At 37.6% G+C, this 25822-nt stretch overlaps 1 protein-coding gene and 1 pseudogene across 1 annotated transcript in view; both read right to left on the reverse strand.

The window, feature by feature from the left end:
• Positions 1-1586: 1586 nt before the first annotated feature.
• Positions 1587-3648, reverse strand: LOC118570348 (annotated as a pseudogene).
• Positions 3649-12916: 9268 nt separating this feature from the next.
• LOC118570349 (vomeronasal type-2 receptor 116-like) overlaps positions 12917-25822 on the reverse strand; it is an 82611-nt gene continuing 69705 nt past the window's right edge. Inside the window, exons 6-9 of the mRNA XM_036168725.1 lie at positions 24773-25579; positions 23863-24081; positions 22281-22404; positions 12917-13845 (exon numbers count right to left, since the gene is read on the reverse strand). Of these exons, the coding sequence (XP_036024618.1) occupies positions 12917-13845; positions 22281-22404; positions 23863-24081; positions 24773-25579 (2079 nt within the window). The remainder of the gene's footprint in view (positions 13846-22280; positions 22405-23862; positions 24082-24772; positions 25580-25822) is intronic.

Genomic DNA, 25822 nt, shown 5'->3' on the forward strand with positions numbered 1-25822 from the left:
TTGTACTGTTTCTGGCATCCACCATTCTTAGCTTCTTAGAGGCTTCTGGAGCTTTTGAAAGTGCTCAGACTGCCAGCTTTGCAGTCTGCTTGGACACTACCTTCTATGTCACAGGTTCCTTGACCATGAACATTAAGCACAGACTCACAATCAACATTTACAATTTTCACAATCTCACATTCAACATACCTTGCAAAGCATTTAAACTCACATTCAAACATTTATACTTTTTTACAAACTCACATATAACATACTTATTTATCTTTTTCTTACATGTTAATATTCTTAAACTATATAGGACTACATTAGCAAATATACTTATATATTCACTTCTTATATTCTTATTTAAACTTACATTTAAAACTAGCATCATCCTTATATTCATTTTATTTGAACTTACATACTTCTTATGAGCTTATTATAGGACTACCTTAGATATTCTTAAAGAAACTCTATAGGACTAACTTAGCAAATATCTAATATACTTCTTACTTAAACTTACATCAGAGCCATGTTTACTTCTTACAAGCTTATTACTACATGTCTTAAAGAAACTCTATAGATCTGTTAGCAGATATTTAACTTAACAAACACCTAAATAGTTAACATTTTCTAACAAGGCAGAGTAATTTTCTACTTCTTACTCTTGATTATTATCACTATCTCTATTAGAAAGGCCTTCTTAACAAGACAGAATCTTTTCTAAAGATGCAAATCATTTCTAAAATTCAAAGGTTATCATTCTGAAAGTTCTCGACCATTTGAAACAAAAGTCTGATTTTTTAATAACGCTCTCAATTCTGTGATTTAATGAGTTCTGTTGCTAAACAATACTTTATGCATTCTAGATCTTTTTCATTTCTTGCCTTCACTTCACACTGGACAGATTGCTTCAACTAATAGGAACTCACTCTCACTTTCACCAAACACCCTGTAATAAATCTAAATATTACTATTATTATTTTTTCTTTGTCTTCAGTCCATATTCATGATGCCATTTTATGCAGTGGTGGTACCCACCACCCCACACTTCCCCAGAGTGCTCTTTAGTGGGAGCAGCATGAAGTATTAGATAGAATTTAGAGTGTGGAGATAAAAAGATAGAAAATACAGGATAGCCTCAAGAGGGCCTGGAACCTATTCCTTTGGGCGCTGACTGTCTCTGCCCCAGGGTATTTATAGAAATGCCAAGAGGTGGAGCAAAAGACATGCCCCCCCAGCACAACCAAGTGCAGACCATCTCAGACACCTGCACTCAGACCAGTGGTCTAATAATCTTATCTATGCATACCTGCTAGCTAAAGCCACTAGAAAACCTGAAAAATGGGCTCCCATAGCATATATAACCAACAACCTGACAAATACATTGCATGAAATAGGGTAAACACAACCTGAGAGAGAGTTTTTATGCCCTTGCATAAACACAAGTATATTAAAGCACATACACACATTACAACACAAAAGTTGAGGCATGCACACCAAAGTTGTTATGTGATAACTGTCCTCAATGTGCATTCTAAAGTTAGGAGGATTAATTAAGAAAGATGAAGAGGCTTTCAGTTAATGTTTTTAATCATAGCAGGGTATTATAAATTTCTCATCCAGGAAATACAGTGACTGGACATTAGGGAATAGAGAGTCATGAGTCAAAAGGGACTCACAGCTGAGAAACTCCATGAAATGACTATGGATGTGTTTACTAGGAACCAGTTAGGATTATACAAGAAGACCAGGATCAGTTGAAAGAGGTAGGTTATTATATAAAAGAAAATAAATGTACTAACCTGAAGAAGAATGGTTTTGATAGCCCTTGACTCAGTGGAAGATCTTGGGGAAGTTTTGATCCTGGGCATGTGTTGCATTCTCTGCTTATGCCTACACAATGTGAGAATAGTTGATATGCTTTCCCAGACTTTGAGGCCGACACATGCAGCATCAGGGAGAGGCAGGAACACAGCATGGGAAGTTTTGTCAAGAAAAATAGGTCAGTAACCAAAGTCTTGTATACTTGTCATGTTCCTGTCTCCCAATTTTCTGGTCATGTAGAGGATATTTTAAGATCTCACAGAGATGCTCAAAATGCAACACAAGTCTAGGAAGAAGCCAATGTGCTTGAATGTTTTGTCTTTAGACTCTGCCCACCTGAAATCCCTGTCCCTGACATTGATGACTTGGAAGAAACTCATTAAGCTACAGCAGCAAATACATGAACCCCTGTCCAATTTATGAAGGTAGAAAAAGAGCAAAATCAGTTATGGAAACTTTCAACACAGAAGCTGTGTGGTCTGGGGCACTCCTTTACACAGCAGAGTTAAGAAATTGGCTACAATAAAGTAGTTCAGAATCCAGTCTGTAGAATTCAGCTTGTACCTTGTGAAGTAAAGCAGTAAGTAATTGTAGAAGATAGAAGAGTTGCCCAGAAGTCCAAATCTAGTTTGTGATATGATCATTCCTAGCCAAGGCTCCCATCCGGACGATCAGTGATTATCTGGGATCATACCAAGGGAGGCCTGCCCCTAGGTCCCATCCCTGGGCACCAGCCATTCCTGGGGAAGACCCACCCAACTTGGCCCCAGTTTCTGGACATCAGGCAGGGCCACCAATGGAAGGTTCCCTCTCCATGCAGATCCTGCAATCTATATGCCCTGCCCCAACACCCATCCACATGAGAAACCCGACACTTCCTGAGACTTGGAGAGCAGCCCCCAGCTCCCATCAGGATCAGAGAACCCAAGTGGACCCGACAATCTATACACCCTACCCCCAAACCCATCTGCCCTAGACCCCACACACACACTTCCGGAGAATTGGAGACTAGACCCCAGCTCCCATCCACCCCAGAGCTTCCATCCAGACCAGAGGTGAGTGTCTGGGGCCATATCCAGGAAGGCCTGCCCCTAGGCTTCATCCCTGGGCACCAGCTATTCCCAGCAAAGACCTGCCCAACTTGGGCCCAGTTTCTGGCCATCAGGCAGGGCCACCAAGGGAAGGTTCCCCTTCTCCAAGACCTCCTAGAGACCTTACAATCTACACACCCTTTCCCAACACCCATCCACTTGAGACCCCTGCCACTTCCTAAGACTTGGAGATCAGCCTCCCAGCTGCCAACTGAACCAGAGCTGAGTGTCTGGGGTCATACCCAGGGAGGCCTGCCCCTAGGTCCCATCCCTGGGCACCAGCCCTTCCCAGGGAAGACCTACCCTATTTGGCCCCAGTTTGTAGCCATCAGGTGAACACTTATGGGAAGGGTCCCCTTCTCCAAGACAATCCTGGCAGACCCTGTAATCTACATGCCCTGACCCCAACACCCAACACCCATCACCCAAGACCCCCACTACTTCCTGAGACTTGGTGACCAGACCCAGCTCCCATCTGGCCCAGAGCTCCCATCTGGCCCAGAGAGCTCCTATCTGGCCCAGGGAGGTCCCATCTGACTCAGAGAGCTCCCATCTGGCCCAGAGAGCTCTCATCAGGCCCAGGAAGTTCCCATCCAGCCCAGAGAGCTTCCACCCTGCCCAGAGAAAGAGAGAGCTCTCATTGGACAAAGAGGCATCATTGGTCCAAGAGTAAACACAAGAGACAGGGAATCTGCCAGCCCTGATTAGACCAAGAGTGGCTTTCTGAGAAGCAAAATTTACCATCTCCCATTGGACCAAGAGAGGCTTCCTGAAATGCCGAATCTGTCAGATCTGATTGGACCAAGAGCACTGATAAAACCAAGAATGAATCCATGAGAAGATGGGCAGATGTCAAGGCAGAAATATGTACGACAATATACAGAGCAATACAGCAAATACAGCATCACCAGAATGTAGCCCTCCTCCAACAGCAAGACCTGAACATCACAAAATGGAAGAAGCAGAAGAAAGCAACCTTAAGAACAACATTGCTGGGCAGTGGTGGCACCTGCCTTTGGTCCCAGCACTTGGGAGGCAGAGTCAGGCAGTTCTCTGTGAGTTGAAGGCTAGCCTGGTCTACTAAGTGAGTTCCAGAAAAGGCATAAAGCTACACAGAGAAACCATGTCTCAAAAAAAAAAAAAAACAAAACAAAACAAAAAACCACAACATCATGAAGATGCTAGAGGTTATTAAAGGAGAAATAAAAAATGAAATGGAGGAAAAGACAAACAAAAAAGTGGAGGAAATCAAGCAGAAGAAAACAATAAACCCCTTAAAGAAATCCATGAAAAAGCAACGAGACAGGTGAGGGAAATAGTCCAAGACCTGAAAAGGGAAATAGAAACAATGAAGAAGACAGAAACAGAGGGTATGCTGGAAATAGAAAAACTGAGTAAATGAACAAGAAACACAGATGCAAGCATAACCACCAGAATACAAGAGATGGAAGAGAGGATCTCTGGTGTAGAGGATACAGTAGAGGAAATGGATCCATCAGTCAAAGAAAATACCAATGCCAGAAAAAAAAATTATAACACAAAATGTCCAAGAAATTTGGGACACCATGAAAAGACCAAACCTATGAATAATAGGGATAAAGGAAGGAGAATAATACCAACTCAAAGGTACAGAAAATATATTCAACAAGATCATAGAAGAAAACTTTCCCAACTTAAAGAAGGAAATGCCTATGAAGATACAAGAAGCCTAGAGAACACCAAACAGATGAGAACCCCAAAAATGTCCCCTCACCACATAATAATTAAACAACTAAATGTAGAGAACAAAGAAAGAATATTAAGAGCAGCAAACGAAAAAGGCCAAGTGACTTATAAAGGCAAACCCACCAGAATAACACCAGATTTCTCAATGGAGACTTTGAAAGCCAGAAAGACTTGGGCAAATGTAATGCAGACACTAAGAGACCATAGATGCCAGCCTAGACTAATATACCCAACAAAACTTTCAATCATCATACACAGAAAGAACAAGACATTCCAACACAAAGCCACATTTAAACAATACTTATCCACAAACCCAGTCCTACAGAAAGCACTAGAAGGAAAATTTCAACCTAAGCAAGTCAGATACACCCACAAAAACACAGGCAATAGATAACACCACAGCAGTAAACCCCCCAAAAAAAGAGAAGTACAGACACACTACCACAAAAAAAAAAATAAACAGGAATGAACCATCACTGTTCATTAATATCTCTTATTATCAATGGACTTAATTCACCTATAAAAAGACACAGGCTAACAGAATGGATACAAAAGCAGGACCCATCATTCTGAAGCATGCAAGAAACATACCTCAAATTTGAAAATAGACACTACCTAAGAATAAAAGGCTGGGAAAAGACTTTGCAATCAAATGGTCTTAAGAAGCAAGCCAGTGTAGCCATCCTAATATCCAGCAAAATAGACTTCAAACTAAAATAAATCAAAAGACATCAAGAAGGTCATTACATACATAACAGGAAAGATTCACCAAGATGAAGTTTCAATTCTGAACATTTATGCCCCAAACACAAGGGCTCCCACATATGTAAAAGAAACATTACTAAAGCTTAAATCACATATAAAACCCCACGCATTAATAATGGGAGACTTCAACACCCCACTTTCACCTTTGGACAGATCTTTCAAATCGAAATTTAACAGAGAAATAAAGGACTTAACTGTTGTTATGACTCAAATAGACTTAATCGATAACTACAGAACATTCCAACCTAACGACAAAGATTATACCTTCTTCTCAGCAGTCCATGGAACCTTCTCTAAAATCGACCATGTACTTGGCCACAAAGCAAATCTCAACAGATACAAAACAATTGGAATAAGCTCCTGTGTTCTATCAGACCACCATAGTTTAAAGTTAGATTACAACAACAACAAAACTACAGAAATCCTACCATCTCATGGAAAATGAATAGTGCTCAACAGAATCACCAATGGGTTAAGGAAGAAATAAAGAATGAAATTAAAGACTTCCTAGAGATCAATGAAAATGAATACACCACATACCTAAGCTTATGGGACACTATGAAAGCAGTGCTAAGAGGGAAATTCACAGGACTGAATGCCCACATAAAAAAGTTGGAGAAATCACACACTAGTGACTTAAAAGCACACATGAAAGCTCTAGAACAAGAAGAAGCAAAGTATCCCAGGAGGAATAGATGCCAGGAAATAATCAAATTGAGAGTGAAATCAATAAAATACAAACAAAGAAAACAATACAAAAAAATTAATGAAACAAACAGTTGATTCTTTGAGAAAATAAACAAGATCGACAAGCCCTTATCCAAACTAACCAAAAGAAAGAGAGAGAAAGCATCCAAATTAGCAAAATCAGAAATGAAAAGGGAAATATAACAACTAACACTGAGGAAATCCAGAAAATCATCAGTTCATACTTCAAAAATATCTACTACACAAAATTGGAAAATCTAAAAGAAATGGATAATTTTCTGTATAGGTACCACATACCAAAGTTAAATTAAGACCAGATAAACTATTTAAAGAGTCCAATAACACCTAAGGAAATAGAATCAGTCATTAAAATTCTCCCAAGCAAAAAAAGCCCAGGAACAGCTTGTTTCAGCACTGAATCCTAAGAGATCTTCAAAAAGGCGTTTATTACCAATACTCTTTAAATTGTTCCACACAATAGAAACAGAAGGAACATTACCAATCTCCTTCTATGAGGCTACAATTACCCTGATTCCTAAGACAAATAAAGATGCAAACAAAGGACCAACAAAATACTGTGAAACTAGTGAAGAGCTTTCTACCCTGCTCCCTTGTGCTACTTCCTTCAGAACATAACTAGGAATGGTAATCTACTAAGCTATTGCTTGTGGAGACATTCTCCTTGTGTAATTTTCAGCTTAACAGTAATAGATAATACAGCATTCCATATATACAATTGTCTGGGTAACTAAACTCTGATTCAAAGAACTGCCTTCCTTTTGTTGTTATTTTTGAGGCAATGCATTAATTAGAATATGTCTACACAAAGGGCTCTTTTCCTGAATTTTAGGACCTTACTCCTCATATTGGGTTGCCTTACCCAGCCTTAGTACACGAACAAGTGCTTATATTTATTGTAACATTATAGGACATGTTCTGTTGACATCCATAGGAGATCTGCCCTTTCCTGATCAGAAAAGGAGGCAGAGTGGATTTGGGTTTGGGCAAAGAGAGGGGGTGGAGGGAGGATCTGCAAGGTAGGAGGAAGGAGAGACTGAAACCAGGATATAGAAGAAAGAAGAAAGAAAGAAACAAGGAAAGAAAGGATGAAAAAATGTTTCTTCTTCCCTTTCTTTAATATTTTCTTTATATCATGCCCTGATCTTCTAATTCAAACTATCCTTTTTGAAGAATTGTTATCACATGTACATATATATTCAGATTCACATAAATAGCATACTGAGGATATGTAACCATACATGTATGCATATTTACAGGACTAAGCATTTGGCACTGAGCAAACACTTTGTATACCTGAAGGGTGATACCGCCCATGATCCTAGCTTTACTCATTTGTCTGTAGTTATTTGTGTAGGGTTGAGAGTCTTATTGATGCCCTACATGGCATAGTAACCCAATGAGTGCTAGAGTGACAGAATTATCTTGGCAGTAACAAACACATCTCTAATTAGTCTCAAATCTAGCTCAAACAAGAGAAATATCATGCCAACAAACTGCCTCTTTGGGAATTGTATTTATTAAAGTTCCCTTGCAAAAATCTTTGAAGCTGAGCATGTTTACCATTATAAACTGTCAAGTATGCATGTGTCCTAGCAAAGGAAACATACACAGAGAGAGAGACAGAGACACAGAGATAGAGAGCTAGTGATTGATGGATAGAGAGAGAGGAGGGAGGAAGGGACAGAGGAAAAGAAAGAGTATTGAAGAAAATTAGACAGGAGGTTCATCTATGTGTCTAAGAGCCCTAATCCCTCCTGAAATAGACATTTCAGGTGCAGTCAGGTCCACACACCAGTGTTAAGAACTCCTCATCTCTATTCTGTAAAGAAGCCCAGTAGATGCAGTAGGTCCACAGCATGGATTTTAGAGGAACTGAACCTGTGGTTCCTAATAGTACCTTAGAAGGGGTAGATGTAGCTTATGGCTTCCTTTGGGAATGACATTTAGCAACAAAACAATTTTAAAATTGTTTATGGTACTTTCTTTTTGAGAACATGGATTTTGTTATTTTAAGTTATTTTGGCTTGAAGGAAAGTACTTCCTTTGTAGATGCTCCTTGTTGAAAAGCACTAGGGTGTTAGAAGAATGTTAGGTTGACCAGTCCCAAAGTAAAATTAATAAATTATTATTCTCACCTTTGGCACAGCCAAATCTAAAAGAATGGCAGAAGTCATAAAGCCAGCACAGCTGCTTGACAAAGATCCAGCAGAGCTGAACCACATGATGGCTGCCATGTCACCTTTGGTTTTCATCTCCACCTGTTACATACTTGAGGTATGTTGGATTTATGGAAAATTCCTTATGAATCATTTATGCCTTTTCCCAGGAATGCTGCTGCTAAGCTTCTCCAGGAAAGTCCTGAACATACTATCCCCCAACCCCCACTTTTAGGGCAATATTCTTATCTATTTGAAGGTCTTCCTTACACCTTGGAGGTTGTGACACATAAAGAAGCCAGAGTTCTCTTCATGAGGTTATGAAACATTCTTTAAACATCTGTCCCTGTACTTACACTGGAACAAGATATTCAAAACAACGTAAAATTTAAAAGGTCAACAAGAAGCAATGGGCTAGAGGAATTGTCTGCAGTTGAGATTACAAGGCTCTTCCCACTGTACACTCTGAAAATTATGTGGCATACATAGAGACATATTGATAAGTAAAGTATGGAGTGGAAAGATGATAAAATTATGAGGTGTTAAGACCTCCCTCTTTTAGAAGTTAACTCATGTAAAGCCACTATAATGACATATGACCAAGGAACAACAGAACACCAGCATTAGACATATATAAAGATATAAATGTGAACAATGATTGTATTATTCCAGAATTTAAATAATAACTGCATCAGTTTTAGCCTGAAGATTTTTCCTGGGCAATCTGACCATTAACAGTTAATAATACATTGCTTGAGACATAGCAAAATGCTCAGGGTGGTTGACTGATTTTGTTTGGGTCTAGTGTCCTTGAAGCAGCCAAAACAACCAGCCTGAGCACAGGCTGTCATATGCCTCTAGATTCTCAAAATATGGATTATGGGTTTTATGAGTAAGAACGATAACTCTGTTTAGTAATGATGTCAAAACTTGAGGGAAATGATTGGAAATGATAACTCTGTTCTGTCATAGTTTATTAATAATGACTAAAAGATGAGCAAAAGGAAGTGAAACACATGTCCCAAACCAAAAAGGATATGATCTATGTTTTGAACATCATGAATGTATCCGTGTTAACTAAATTCTGTGTAAATAAAGAAACACTCTAGATGCTAGTCAGTCAGGCTGCAAGATTCTCCCAACCACCATGGCCTGGCTCACTTCCATCTGGTGCCAACTCCTTACATCCTTTGCAGGACCCATTCACTGCAGGGGAATGACTCTTGGTACACCATGTTTCTAAAACGTAAAATGTCTATACTGTGAGGAAATTTTGTCTCAATATTTACTATTAGATCAAACCTGAGAATAAAAAGAAATATCTCCCTGCATTCATTGTCTTTCAAGTATGAATTAATTTATTTCCTAAATTTTATTTGAGGACAACTCTTTAAAGATATGATTGATGTAAATTTCAGAACATATCTAATTACTTAGTAAAAAAAACTAAGAACAAATTTAAAAACATAGATGACTTATATCAATTTTAAATGCCAATGAATAGAAAAGCATTTTTATTTTTGAGATTATGGTGAAATCACATCATTTTCCATTCTCTTTTCTCCACTGAAAGCTCCTGTATATGCATTCTTTCTCACTTTCAAACTCATGAATTGTTTTTTATAATTGTTATTACATGTATACATGTAGATATATATAATAACTACATAATATATAACTCACATGCACAAATAACCTATGCATTTAATAGAAATAATATATATATGATCCATATATATGTACACACACACACACACATATATATATAATCTTAAATTTTGTATGATCATCATTTTGTCATACAAATTATTTAGTTTGCTTTGTCCCGTGGTAGATTTTTTTCTTCCTCTGTCTGTAGCACAAATGGTTAGAAGGTCTTACTAATAAAAAAAAAACCAGTGCCTGTCATAGGGGTGAATGCTGAAAGATCAGAGAAGCAGAACAAGCTACAACCATGAACGATCTTTCCTAGAAGAGAATACCTTCACAACAATTGCTCCCCACCATTTGTCTTACCAAACTTTTCCAAATTGACCTTTGCTGATGATTTCTTATAACATGATGGCCCTGGCAATTCTTCTCTGAACAAGCAGTAGTAAATCCTTCATCCCAGGTAGCAGCATCACCACAGTAATCAACATGATAAGAAGGAGCCAGCAACTCAGAGCAGCAGCCTCTGCCTACATGGTCCCACCACCGTTGTGGCTTGGCCCTGGCTAAAGCTTCTCCTTAGCAAGCCTCTTAGGCTGGCCACCAACTCAGGATCCTCCTTCCTCTCCCTCCTTCAGTAAATCCAACCAGTGTGCCAATACAACCAGCAATGTGTAGCTCAAGTCTGAGCTGGGGCCCCCAAGGCCACTGTCAAGTAGCTTTTTCTCGAATTCATACCACAAACGTTGGGCACCAGATGTAGCATGAATCTTAAAAGTCTTATCAATGAAAATAAACCTGGAGCCAGGTATTGGGGTGAATGCTGGAAGATCAGAGAAGCAGAACAAGTGACAACCACCTCACCTTGCCAATTCCTCAGCTGATCCTGATTCCTCAGAATGGAAGTCTCTGAGTCCTCATCTGAATGGACCTCAGTTGAACTACTGCTAAAAGCCTAAAAGCTTAACCATCTCTAGTTCCTGGTTTTTATGCCTTATATGCCTTTCTAGCATCACTTCCTGTGATTAAAGGTGGGAGTCACCATGTCTGGCTGTTTCCAGTGTGGCTTTAAACTCACAGAGACCCTTATGGATCTCTGCCTCCCAAGTGATAGGAATAAAGGCATTTGTGCCACCATTTTCTGACATCTATGTCTATCTAGTGGCTGTTCTGTTCTCTGATCCCAGATAAGTTTATTAGGGTGCACAATATTTTGGGGAACACAATATCACCACACTCTGTCAACATTACTTTATTCACTGTTCTTTATGGTTGAGATCCTGTAAGATTTTTCCCATTCACATCAGGTTGCCAACAGTTGTGGTCCTAGTTAAGCTCATATTTAGGAAGTCATGTTTATCAGACTTTAACTATCTTTATGGGCAAGGTATGACATTCCTAAGAGACATAATCTCACAGCAAACTCCCTAGTCGTCAGACTCTTACATTCTTTCTATTCCATCCCCCTCAGTGAAACGTGAACCTCAGGAGTGGCAATAGTATTTAGAACTGGGATCCACAATTCTTCATTTTGATTGGTTGTGAATTTGTATAATTGTATGCATCTTTTCAATGACATGCCCTTAAAGAGATGTGAGGAACAGACTTTAAGTGTATGTATTGAGAATCTTTAGGGGCTATGCTGCTTTAGTCAAATGGCAGTAACAGTTTCTCCTATGAGATCCAAGGCTTCACTACCTCTTGGTAGTTGGTTTGTTTTTCATAACTAGGCATGGTTTCACTCTTGATCAGCAGGAAATCTGTTCATTTACAGCTAACAACTGCATTTGTGAAAAGAGCCAGAACTAGGATAAATCTCACAGTAGTAAAGATCAAACAATTTTATAGAAATTTACTTTTATTTAATGATGTGCAAATGAAAAATATTTCACTTAATATATTGTATGTATTTTGTATATTGTATTAATATATTATATGTGTATTTAGGAACTGGTGATGAATTCTGGAAAAATGTGAAATAATAAATTTGCACATGGAAACCTATTCATGACTTTAGATAAAGAATACATACCAATTCAAGGAAAAGCAGTGAACTGGAAGAAACTTTCTAGTAAATTATGTGGAAATGTCCAGATTTAAAGAGAATTGGGGGTGGTCGTCTAACCTTAAAACAATTGGAAATGTTACATATGTCATCAGAATGTAAATAAGGAAGGGATACATGTAGTTAGACCTAGTTTTGTGTGCTGAGTGACTGACATTTGTCATTGAGTTACATAATTCTTACTAAATCTACATTATAACTTAGCATGTGATATGTTATGCAATGACTGATGAAGTATTAAATTCACCAAAGATTACATTTACATTTTGAAAATTCTGTGATTATTCTGCAGAATAATCACAAAACCCCAAATGAAAGCATGATCATTTACTAAAGGGCCTTGAAGAATTAAAAACAGATTGATGATCTTGTACAAACCTAGTCTATTGAAAGTTGACCTTAAAATTATATTAAAAATAAAATTATAATCTACATATTTTACCACAGTGATTGGAAGGCAAGATAAAAATTTACTAGGATCCACTTTTAAAATTTAAAACAACATGTGGTTAACACAATTGGATAAGAAAATATGCATGGAGCTCTTAAGAAATTTAAATCTATAACATGAATATTAACAGTCTATATTAGAGAAGAATGCAGTGTGGTGATGTGACTGGCTATCTTAAATCTCAGAAGAGCAGAGGCAGGTCTCTATGGGTCAAAAATATCATTATAATCACAGAAAGTTTCAGACAAGCCAAGATGTACACTGAGGTCCTGCTCATATGAAAATACAACCTGAATTTCAATCATAGATAACGTCATTGGCTCCAGTATAAAGAGGCTATAATGCAATTGGTTGAAAACATAATAGCTAAGTGAATCAAACCCATACTATAATGGTGTAACACAATTTGCACAAAATATCAACTGGACTTCATCTTTGAAATTCATCCCTTTTCATAAGAACTATGTTTAGCTTTGAACTAGGTTTTGAGAGGGTTTTTCCATTCAGAATGTGGCCTATTCCTGATATGATGAATAGAATTCTTATCTGGCCTTACTAAGATAATGTAACACTTAGGGCCAAAATTGAAGCCCAGGAGGGATGCACTAGAAACCAAGATAGAGAAGACTTCCATAGCCACCATGACCTTCCCCTTGGTGCTGTGGTAGACAGGGAGGAATGTGACCCAAACACAGAAGAACACCAGCATGCTGAATGATAGGAACTTGGCTTCATTGAATGTGTCTGGCAGATTCCGGGACAAAAAAGCCATAACGTAACTTCCAAGTGCCAAGGAGCAGAGGTATCCCAGTACAGCATGGAAGGCAAAATCAGAGCCCTTGTTACATACAAGGATGATATGTCCATGCTGAGCTTGAACATCTTTGTCAAGGAAGGGAGGGGAGGTTCCTAGCCAGATTCCACAGAAGACAAGGTGGACAAGAGAACATATGGGGATTATAAAGTTTGGAGCCTTTGATATTATTAACCACCTCACCACCTTCCTTGGAAAGGTGACCTTGAAGGCAATAACCACAGTGATAGCTTTGGCCAACACAGTGGCAAGAGCCACAGTGAAAGCACCTCCAAATATGATCTGCTGCAGGATACATGTGGTAGTGTTGGGACGGCCAATGAAGAGCAAGGAACATAGGAAACAGACATTGAGTGTGATGAGCAACATGTAACTGAGTGTCCTATTATTAGCCTTGACAATTGGAGTGTCTCTGTGCTTCACATATAATGCAAGAACCACAGTTGTGAGGACAAAGAAGCACAGAGCTATGATTGTGAGAGACATCCCCAAGGGGTCCTCATGATCAAAAAATGTCGTAGTTTTCTGGAGGCACTCTTTCTTCTCTGTGTTTGCATAATGACTGTCTGGACACTTTATGCACTTTACCATATCTGATAAAAAATAAAAGTGATATTTAGTTCAAGCTGAAGTTATCCTTATAACTGTCACCTATTTCTCTGTACCTGTTAATAGGACTGTTATTTACACCAGTTTCCTTTTTCTTGGGGACAAAGAAGTATGAACTCTGTAGTGAGTACTTTCATATTCATACCACCAATCTTCCATATTAGATATTTCAGTTAATATTTATATGCACATATAAATTCTGTTTTCCAACTCAGCCCTTTTTCACCATGCTCCATTTCTCATGTTCTCCATCTCTTACTTTATTCAAGTTTATGTGCTATCTATGTCTTCTTTTTACATTTTAATAGACAGTGAGTCTCTTCAGTGATGCTAGTAACTACAAGTTTCAGGGGAATCTACTGGAATTTGGGTAACATTTTCAGAATCCACAACCTTAAATAAAAGTGATATCCCTTTTTTGTACATAGTTATCAATTACCAGTAGCTTCTCATACAACCCCTCTTCTTCATAGTGGTATAAATTAAATGCACCTTTTCTTTCTTACATTCTTACAGTGCCTCTTTTGCTATTGGTGTATCTCTTTTGGAAGTCTTTGGAATTCTGAGTTACAGTGCATAAACCTCCTTTATGTCTGATAACACATCATTAGTTACATCAATGTTATGAATTTGAATAGTGCAAAAAAGGGAGAAGACCCATTGAAATTATTTTCATAAAATCCTGTTCTTAAACATAGGTTCCCAAATTTCTTATCATTATAAAATTGTTTCCATTTTCTAAATTGGCTTTATAGGCATTATTATATTTTTAGAATATTGAATAATGTACTAGTGACCTGTTGTCATTCCCATTGGAGAAAGGTCAGAACTATTTTGGAGTATGGAATAAAATAGTCCTAAAATATTCTGCTCTTGAAAATTTGCAAAATTCACCATGAATTTGAGGTAATTAAAATTGATTCATGCAATCTACACGCTGTGCCCCCACACCCATTTGCCAGAGACCCCTGCCACTTCCTGAGACTTAGAGACCAGCACCCAGCTTCCATCTGGCCCAGAGAGCTCCCATCAGGCCCAGAGACTCGCATTCAGCCAAGAGAGCTCCCATCCCACACAGAAAAAGAGAGAGCTCTCATTGGACAAAGAGCCGTCATTGGACCAAGAGTAAATTCAGGAGGTAGTCTGCCAGCCCTGATTAGACCAAAAGTGGTTGTCTGAGAAGTAGAATCTGCCACCTCTCATTGGACCAAGAGAGGATTCCTGAAATGCCAAATCTGTCAGCTCTGACTGGACCAAGAGCACTGATAAGAACAAGAATGAATCCATGAGGAGATGAGCAGATGTCAAGGCACAAGTACATACAACAACATAAAGAGCAATACAAACATCACCAGACCTTAGCCCTCCTCCAACAGCAAGACCTGGACATCAGAAAGTGGAAGAAGCAGAAGAAAGCAACCTGAAGAATAGTATCATGAAGATGCTAGAGACTTTTAAAGAAAAAAAATCAAAAATGATATGGAGGAAAAGATAAACAAAAATGTGGAGGAAGTCAATAAAGAAAATGAGAAAACGTCCAACAAAAAATGGGAAGGACTGCATTAAAAAAAAAAAAAACTAGAGGACAAGACAAATAAAGCAGAAAAAAAACAATAAATCCCTTAACAAAATCCATGAAAAAGCAATGAAATAGATGAGGGAAACAGTCCAAGACCTGAAAAGATAAATAGAAACAAAGAAGACAGAAACAGAGGGTATGCTAGAAATAGAAAAACTGAGTAAATTAACAGGAAGCACAGATGAAAGCATAACCGCCAGAATAAAAGATATGGGAGAGAGGATCTCTGGAGTAGAGGATACAATAGAGGAAATGGATTCATCAGTCAGAGAAAATACCAATGCCAAAAATATTTTAGCACAAAATGTCCAAGAAATCTGGGACACCATGAAAAGACCAAATCTACAAATGATTGGGATAGAGGAAGGAGAAGAATACCAACTCAAAGGCACAGAAAATATATTCAACAAGATCATAGAAGAAAACTTTTCCAACTTAAAGAAGGAAATGCCTATGAAGGTACAAAAAGCCTATGGGACAGCAAACAGACTACACCCCCAAAAAATGTCTCCTTGCTACATAATAATTAAACAAATAAACCTACATAATAAATAAAGAATATTAAGAGAAGCAAAGGAAAAAGGCCAAGTGACTTATAAAGGCACACCCACCAGCATAACACCAGATTTCTCAATGGAGACTTTGAAAGCCAGAAGGATCTCGACAGATGTAATGCAGACACTAAGAGACCATGGATGCCAGCCTAGACTAATATACCCAGCAAAACTTTCAATCATCATAGACAAAAAGAACAAGACATTCCAAGACAAAGCAACATTTAAACAATACTTATCCACAAACCCAGACCTACAGAAAGCAAAAGAAGGAAAATTCCAACCTAAGGAAGTCAGATACACCCACAAAAACACAGGCAATAGATAACACCACAGCAGTAAACTCCAAAGAAGATTAGTACACACATACTACCACCAAAAATAACAGGAATGAACCATCACTGTTCATTAATATCTCTTATTATCAATGGACTTAATTCACTTATAAAAAGACAAGGACTAACAAAATAGATATGAAAGCAGGACTCATCTTTCTGCTGCATACAAGAAACACACCTCAAATTCAAAGATAGACAGTACCTCAGAATAAAAGGCTTGGAAAAGTCTTTCCAATAAAATGGTCTTAAGAAGGAAGCCAATGTAGCCATCTAAATATACAGAAAATAGATTTCAAACTAAAATCAATCCAAAAGGATTAAGAAGAGAATTATCACAGGAAAGATTCAACAAGATGAAGTTTCAATTCTACATAGTTATGCCCCAACAAAAGGGCACCCCCCATATGTAAAAGAAATATTACTAAAATTTAAATCACATATAAAACCCCACACATTAATGGTGGGAGAATTCAACACCCAACTTTCACCACTGGACAGATCTCTCAAATTGTAACTTAACAGATAAATAAAGGACTTAACTGATGTTGTGACTCAAATGGACTTAATCAATATCTACAGAACATTCCATTCTAACCAAAAAGAATATACCTTCTTTACAGCAGCCCATGGAACCTTATCTAAAATAGACCATGTACTTGGCCACAAAGCAAATCTCAACAGATACAAAACAATTGGAATAACCTCTGTGTTCTATCACACTACCATGGCTTAAAGTTAGATTTCACCAACAACAAAAACTACAGAAAACCTACCATTTCATGGAAAACGAATAATGCTCAACTGAATTACCAATTAGTTAAGGAAGAAATAAAGAAAGAAATTAAAGACTTCCTAGTTAAAATGAATATACTACATACCCAAACTTATGGGACACTATGAAATCAGTGCTAAGAGTGAAATTCATGGCACTAAATGCCCACATAAAAAAAGTTGAAGATATCTCACACTAATGACTTAACAGCACATGTGATAGTTCTAAAACAAGAAGAAGCAAACTCACCCAGGAGGAATAGATGCCAGGAAATAATCAAATTAGGAGCTGAAATCAATAAAATAGAAACAAACAGAACAATACAAAAAAATTAATGAAACAAATAGTTGGTTCTTTGAGAAAATCAACAAGGTAGGCAAGCATGCATCCAAACTAACCAAAAGGCAGAGAGAGAGAGAGCATCCAAATTAAAAAAATCAGAAATGAAAAGGGAGATACACCAACTAACACTGAGGATATACAGAAAATCAACAGGTCATACTTTATTTAAAAAAAATAATAAAAAAAACCTATACTCTACAAAACTTGAAAAATTAAAAGAAATGGATAATTTTCTGGATAGGTATCACATACCAAAGTTAAATCAAGACCAGATCAACTATTTAAATATTCCAATAACCCTAAGAAAATATAATCAGTCATTAAAAGTCTCCCAACCAAAAAAAAAGAAAAAAAAAAAAAAGCCCAGGACCAGATGGTTTCAGCACAGCATTCTACCAGATCTTCAAAGAAGACTTAATACCAACACTTTTTACATTGTTCCATACAATAGAAACAGAAGGAACATTACCAATCTCTTTCTATGACCTACAATTACCCTAATTCTTAAACCAAAGATGCAACAAAGAAAGAGAACTACAGGCTGATCGCCCTCCTGAACACTGATACAAAAATACTCAATAAAATACTGGCCAACAGACTCCAAGAACACATCAAAACAATTATACTCCATGATCAAGTAGGCTTCATCCCAGGGATGGAAATGCGATTCAACACAGGAAAGTCTGTCAATTTAATACACCATATGAACTAACTAAAAGAAAAAAAAATGCACGATCATCTCACTAGATGCTGAAAAGGCATTTGACAAAATCCAACACCCCTTCATGATAAAGTCTTGGATCGATCAGGAATACAGGGAACATACATATACATAATAAAGGCAATTTACAGCAAGCAAGAGTAATAAGAAAAAATAAGCAGATCAAGAGGATACAAATTAGAAAGGAAAAAGTCAAACTTTCCCTATTTGTAGATGACATGATAGTATACATGAGTGACCCCAAAAATTTGACCAAGTTATACAGCTTATAAAAAAAGCTTCAGCAATGTAACAGGATACAAGATAAACTCAGAAAAATCAGTAGCCCTCCTATATACAATTGACAAACAGGCTGAAAAAGAAATCAGAGATACATCACCCTTTACAATAGCCACAAATGATATAAAATACCTTGGGATAACTTTAATTAAGCAATGGAAGGACCTCTATGACAAGAACTTTAAGTCCCTGAAAAAAGAAATGGAAGAAGATGTCAGAAAATGGAAAGATCTCGCATGCTCCTGGATAGGTAGGATTAACACAGTAAAAATAGCAATCTTACCAAAAGCAATCTACAGATTCAATGCAATCCCCATAAAAATACCAACACAATTCTTCATAGACCTGGAAAGAACAATACTCAACTTTATATGGAAAAACAAAAACCCAGGATAGCCAAAAGAATCCTGTACAATAAAACAACCTCTGGAAGTATCACAATCCCTGACTTCAAGCTCTACTATAGATCTGCAGTAATAAAAACAGCTTGGTACTGGCCTAAAAACTGACATGTGGACAAATGAAATCAAATTGAAGACCGTGATATTAATCCACACACTTATGAATATATAATTTTTGACAAAGAAGCCAAAACTATACAATGGAAAAAAGAAAGCATCTCCAACAAATGGTGCTGGCATAACTGGATTTCAGTGTGTAGAAGGCTGCAATTTTGTGCACCATGCACAAAAATTATGTCCAAGTGGATCAAAGACCCCTACATAAATCCAGTTACTCTGAACCTGATTGAAGAGAAAATAGGAAGTAATCTTGAATGCATTGACACTGGAAATCACTTCCTCAATATAACACCAGTAGCATAGACACCGAGAAGCTTTTGTAGAGCAAAGGACATAGTCATCAAGACAAAGAGACAGCCTATAGAATGGGAAAAGATCTTCACCAACTCCACATCTTACAGAGGGCTGATATCCAGAATATATAAAGAACTCAAGAAATTAGACATTAAAATGCCCAACAGTCCAATTAAGAAATGTGTTATAGAGGTAAACAGAATTCTCAACAGAAGAAGCTCAAATGGCTGAAAGACATTTAAGGAATGGCTCAACATCCCTAATTATCCAGGAAATGCAAATCAAAATGACACTGAGATACCACCTTACACCTGTCATAATGGCAAAGATCAAAAACACTGAAGACAGCTTATGCTGGAGAAGATGTGGAGCAAGAGGAACTCTCTTCCACTGTTGGTGGGAATGCAAGCTTATACAGCCACTTTGGAAATCAACATGGCACTTACTTAGAAAATTGGGAATCAATCTCTCCTAACACCCAGCTATACCACTCTTGGGCATATTCCCAAGGAATGCTCAATCATACCACAGAGGCACATGCTCAGCTATGTTCATATCAGCATTGTTTGTAATAGCCTGAACCTGCAAACAACCTAGATGCCCTTCAACTGAAGAATGGATAAAGAAAATGTGATACATATGCACAATGGAGTACTACTCAGCAGACCAAAGCAATGACATCATGAGGTTTGCAGTCAAATGGATGGATCTAGAAAAATCATCCTGAGTGAGGTAACACAGACTCAGAAAGACAAACATGGTATGTTCTCATTCGTGGGTTGATACCACATATAAAAGAAAGGATGACTAGACTGCTTCTCACAACTCCAGGGAGGCTACCTAGTAAAGAGGATTCTAAGAAAGACACAGATCATGCAACAACAGTCAAATGGATGTGATCTACATGAGCAAACTGGATGTGAGGGGGAGTAATTAAGGGCATGGTTGGGGGAAAGAGATCTTAGGGGAGCTGGAGATCCCAGCTGGATCAAGAACAGAGAGGGAGAACAAGGAAAGATAGCTCATGATTAATGAAAACCCCATGGGAATAGGAAGAGGGAAAGTGCTAGAGAGGTCCCCAGAAATCCACCAAGATACCTCCACAATGGACTACTGGCAATGGTCCAGAGAAAGCCCAAACTGACCTACTCTGGTGATCGGATTGCCAAGCACCCTAACAGTCATGGAAGAACTGTCATCAAATGACTGATGGAAGCTGATTTAGAGATCCATGTTCAGGCCCCAGGTGGAGCCCTACAAGTCCAATTGGTGAGAAAGAGTAGGGATTATATGAGCAAGAGATGTTGAGACTATGATTGGAAAAAGCACAGGGACAAAGAGCCAAAGTACTGGAAATACATCAACTATGAACAAATAGCTAAGCAGCCCCCAACTGGATCAGGCCCTCTGGATAAGTGAGACAGTAGATTAGTTTGAACTGTTTGGGAGTCACCCAGACAGTGGGACTAGGACCTGTCATTGGTGCATGACCTTGATTTTAGAGCCCGGAGCCTATGCTGGGGCACTTTGCTCAGCCTGGGTGAAGGGAGGAGGGGACTGGACCTGCCTCAAATGAATTTAACAGGTTGAGCTGAATCCCTAGGGGAATTCTTTCCCTGTAGGAGATAGGAATGGGGGCTGGGTAGTGGGGAGGGGGGAACAAGAGTAGGGAGGACAGGGGAATCCATGGTTGATATGTAAAATTAAATTAAATTATAAAATTAAAAATAATAAAATTGTTGTATGTATACCAGATTACCAATGTCATTTTCCTGTGTATATAAAAGAAACATATCCCTAGACTGTTAATTCTATTTTATGATGAATTTTATTAACATAATATTGAACAAACTTCAGTAGAACAAATTGTATTTTATAAATCTTATAAATATTGCTTCCTTCAGCTATTGTGACACATTGTTATACCTGTTGTCAGGATCTACTTTCAAGGTATTTCCTCAGACCCTGTTATTTCCTTCTCTTTTATGTGGAAGTATTTATTTTCTTTTGGTGTTCTACATTTCAATGGATGACTAATATGTATAACTCCATTCCTTGCTAAAGGCACATGGTACATGTAATAATAACTACTATATATAAAATAACCATATTATTACAAGATACTATAAAAATTTTTGATTGAATTGGTAATCTATTCTCAAATATCTGACATAATTGAGCTACATAATTTTAGGAAGTATACTAATTAATTAGGAGCTGTGAAGGAATTTTCATGGATAAATGAACCATTCCTAATATATATGAATGTGTACCTTGTGTGCATAGATATTCACTAAAGGAGTTTTAAAAAGAGTAACAGATTGAGGGTAGTCTATTATATCTCAAGGTGAGATATCCATGGAAGAAGTTGCAGAAAGATTCTAAAAGTCAGAGGTCTTGAAATACTGGAATAGAAGTTTCAGACAAAAGCAGAGCAGTTAAATATATAAATGTAGGTATGATATCATGCATATAATATGAGAAAACCCAGGGAAGACCAAATATCATCAGGCATATAAGGTTGGCTGGCATAAAGTACTACCCTTAACTGAGAAGCTATTTGGCCTCATAGCTGCTATAAGAGGAAGACACATTAATCTTTAAGAGTGTGGCCAATGGTAATTAGTTTATACTCCACCAGGGGACTGGACCTGCCTGTACTGAATCCACCAGGTTTAAATGAATCCCCAGGGGAGTCTTGGCCCTGGAGGAGATGGGAATGAGGGGAGGGGCGGGGGGAAGGTGGGGGCAGGGGCGGGAAGGGTTAGGACAGGGGAACCCATGGCTGATGTATAAAATTAAAACACAAATATAATAAAGAAAAAAAAGGAAAAAATTAAGTCAATTATAATTTTCAATGCATACTCTGCACTATTTCAAGACATGGTGATGCACATTTAATACCCTAAATAAGAGAAGGAATAAATTTGTCTGACTTCTCTCTGCATATTTTTCAGTTTTTAAGATAATGCAGAATTCTGTAGAAACGTGGAACCATTTCTGTAAGATTTCTGCTTACCTGTCTCATTGGAAATCTCATTGTCTGCACAAGGAGTGCAATCATAGCAGCAAACAGCCTTACCCTCTAGGGAAATTTTCCTGAATCCAGGTCCACAGTTCTCACTGCACACAGAATGAGGAATCTGAGAAAAATGGGAGCAAAGTTAACAAATGTTCATGGTTTATTGAAAACCTGATTAATATTGCTTTTTAATATCACATAATTTGCAAGATTGATTCCTATAAATGTGGAAGAAGAGTCTGAACATTTGTGATCTATACAAGAAAGTTCTGAGGATTATCACACTGTTAAAGTATGTGAAGCATAATGAGGTAGGGAAAATTATGATGCAGGTAGGTCATAGAAGCCATGACCTAGAAGGTCAAATCGTCCTGTCTCTATACTTACTTTCTAATGTGCTGAAAAACTTTTATTTTCAACATGATTGTGGATCTTGCTAGTCAACTTGACAGGACTTATAATCACCATGGAAAGAAATTGTTGGGCATCTCTGTGAATACTCTTAAAGAGAAGTTTAAGGGGTTCACTGTATAGGTTGTTGTGTCTGAATGATTGACAACAGGAAAAAAGGGTATATGTGGTATTTGCTTTTTTATTGACTGAGGATATGATGTCATCAGCAACCTCATGCTCCTAGAGGAATACATTTTCAAAGATAACGGCTGCATTTTCACACTGTCAGCCAAAAGAAATAATGTCTTAAGTTTTATTGGGTATTGAAGCAGCAGAGTAGGAGAGAAAATGCTCACTAAAACGTTTTCCATTTAAGCAGTGAATAAAAAATGGTAATTGTTTATGGTCTGTAATTTTTAAGCATGGGATCAACATGAACTGCTGTAGCTTTAGATACAGTGAGTGAATGCTAATAGGGACAGTGTATTGGTTTGAATGAAAAGTGGCAAATATAAGCAGAAATAGGTGACTACATATTTCCTTAATGGTGGTGCTGTCTTGAGAGTTATTGATACTTTAAGAGTTGCAGACCTATTGGCGGAATTATTTCAGAGGTGGCAATTTTGAACATTTATGAGCCTGAGCTAATCCAGTATTCACTCTCTGCTTCCAGTCTGCGAACTGAGACATTTTGTTTCAGGTTCCTGCCATCACTCCATCAATGACACACATTGGCATGCTTCCTGACCATAAAGGACCCTCAAACCTCTAGAAGCATAAGCCAGATAAACTCTTTTTTCCAAAAGTCACTTTGGTGATAATGTTTGATCATAGCACAAAAACACAACTTATTCAGTTTTGTGTTTTGAAAGTAGAGATTTTCTACATCAGAGTGTCCAGGGAGATATTATGAGAATTGCTTGTACCACTTCTCAGGTGTACTTAATTTGTGTCAACTTGACAAAAACTAACCCATGCATCAGTTAAACAATCATTTAAAGCTAAGAACTTCCATTTTTAAGAATGAGGGAATGATAAAACATGGTCTTCTTTTAGTTTTATTTTGTCCCTCTCTACTCAGAGTTTTATGGTAATATGATTTCAAAACCAGAAGTTATTATGCTGGGGGTGGATATATTTGTGTTATTGTGATAATTCGAATACACTGTGAGAACATATAACCCACCTTGGAATATATTTTTGGCCATTGTACCATCTGCTCAGATAAAGACAACTGTTGACCACGGGGAGCATTGGGCAAAAAGGTTCCTACTTTCACTTTTTGTCCAAGACCCTTTGGAAAATTCCAAAAGTTGAGAATATCATACTTATTATCATCTAACTTCTGTTTCCATTCTAAAGCCATGTTGACTCCCACATGGATATTCCTCAAGAAAGGATGCAGCTGAAAGTGAGGCAAGAACATACTTTAAAATGGTTGTGAGAAGTTGATCAGAAATGAATTATAGAGGGACTATCACTGTTCATAATCTCTGGTGTAAGATACAATATTTTTGTAGTATCACTGAGGGTAAGAAATGGTTACCTAAGTTAATGGAATGCTATTCTACCTGGGAAGGACAGTCATCCAAAAAAAAAATCTTCTAAACAAACTCAGGAAAAGAATCAATGAGCACTGATTAAAGCAACTTTCAATTTCTTTAAAATAAACTATGCCCATTTACATTAAGGGTGTATCCCAAAGTTCAGTCTATAAAATGTTGGTACAAATGACTAAATGGTAGTTAAACAAAATCATTTCATACTGACACCTTGTGGTAATGAGATGTCATCATTTCATTTACTGAGAGAGTTCTTAGTTTTCTAATGTAATCTATTACCACAAGAAAATTGTGAAAATATTAGTGACAAAATTTATATTCCCTAAAATCATTTTCTCCTTATCACTAACACCCTATTCCTCAGCAACATGCACACAAAGATCTGCACTGACCTGAAACAAAAGATAACAAATGAAGATTTTCCTGTGGATGTAAAATGTAAAGTGTCGATATCTGTAATACCCAGTTTTATGCTTCTGAAACCTCTCAAAATATCACATTCTTGATGCTCTAATACAACAGAAGGGATATTACCTGCCAGGGGAAGAGCACCATGCTTTCCCTATTTCCAAATTGTTGCATTTGTACTTGCTGAATACTCATCTCATGGAGACTATGGGCCACAGTATAAACAGCCTTGTATGTATTGTAGCTGTCTTCATTCATTGATATATCAAAGATATGTCTAGGTAGGAATTCCAAGGAGGCATTGGGTTGGCAGTTCTCCAAAAGTTGACAATCAAGCTCTGAAAATGAACACTTGAAGAACAAAAACCACAATTTAGGAAGGTAATTGTCTTTTGGGTATTTATAAGGATTAACTGTTTGGATAAATTCTTTAAACTCAATAACCTGCTCATGGTGTTGTGAAAAAATGAGACTTCCATGGAATGAATCTAGCAAGAAAAAATCAGCAATATTAGTAAAGTCCCATTGAGAGGTCATAACCCAGACTTTCCTTGTCAAAATCTGTTGCCCTAGATTTCTCATTAAGCCTTGTAGTGAATCATTGTCACCATAGATAATGATGATATTGGCCAATGACTCCTTGACCATGCCAAGACTTTTCCAGTATTTGTACGGAAATGAATTCCAGGTGCTTTGGATCATTTCAACAAAAGCTAGGCAGACTTGATTATTCTCCACATTTTCTGTGATATCTGATAGAAACTGAGTCCCTCTGTGGTCATCTGAGATAAGCAGACCAACCCAGGACCAGCCAAAATGAAGCATCAAAGAGACCATGGCAAGAGACAGAGATGTGCCTTTGGGTGCCATCTGGTAGAGAGAAGTAAACTGACCTCTGTCACTCAAGATAGGATCAAAAGGACCAACAGTGAGCTGAAGAGAAAACAATTGGGAACAAGAGAAAGAACAATGGCATTAGGAACAATCCTTAATCTGCAGAAATATATGGAATGGTCAGCATAATGATGGATTCATCCTGAAATTAAAGGCAAGTTTATCTGACAGAACTTTTCAAAAAATTACTGGCCTCTCCTCCACTTTTATTAATCCTCCTTGTCTACTCCATCCTCCCCTTTCATTCCTTTCCAAGCTAACTAATTAAAATGTCTCATTTTT

Source organism: Onychomys torridus, chromosome 19 (assembly GCF_903995425.1).
Source record: "Onychomys torridus chromosome 19, mOncTor1.1, whole genome shotgun sequence".
NCBI lineage: Eukaryota > Metazoa > Chordata > Mammalia > Rodentia > Cricetidae > Onychomys > Onychomys torridus.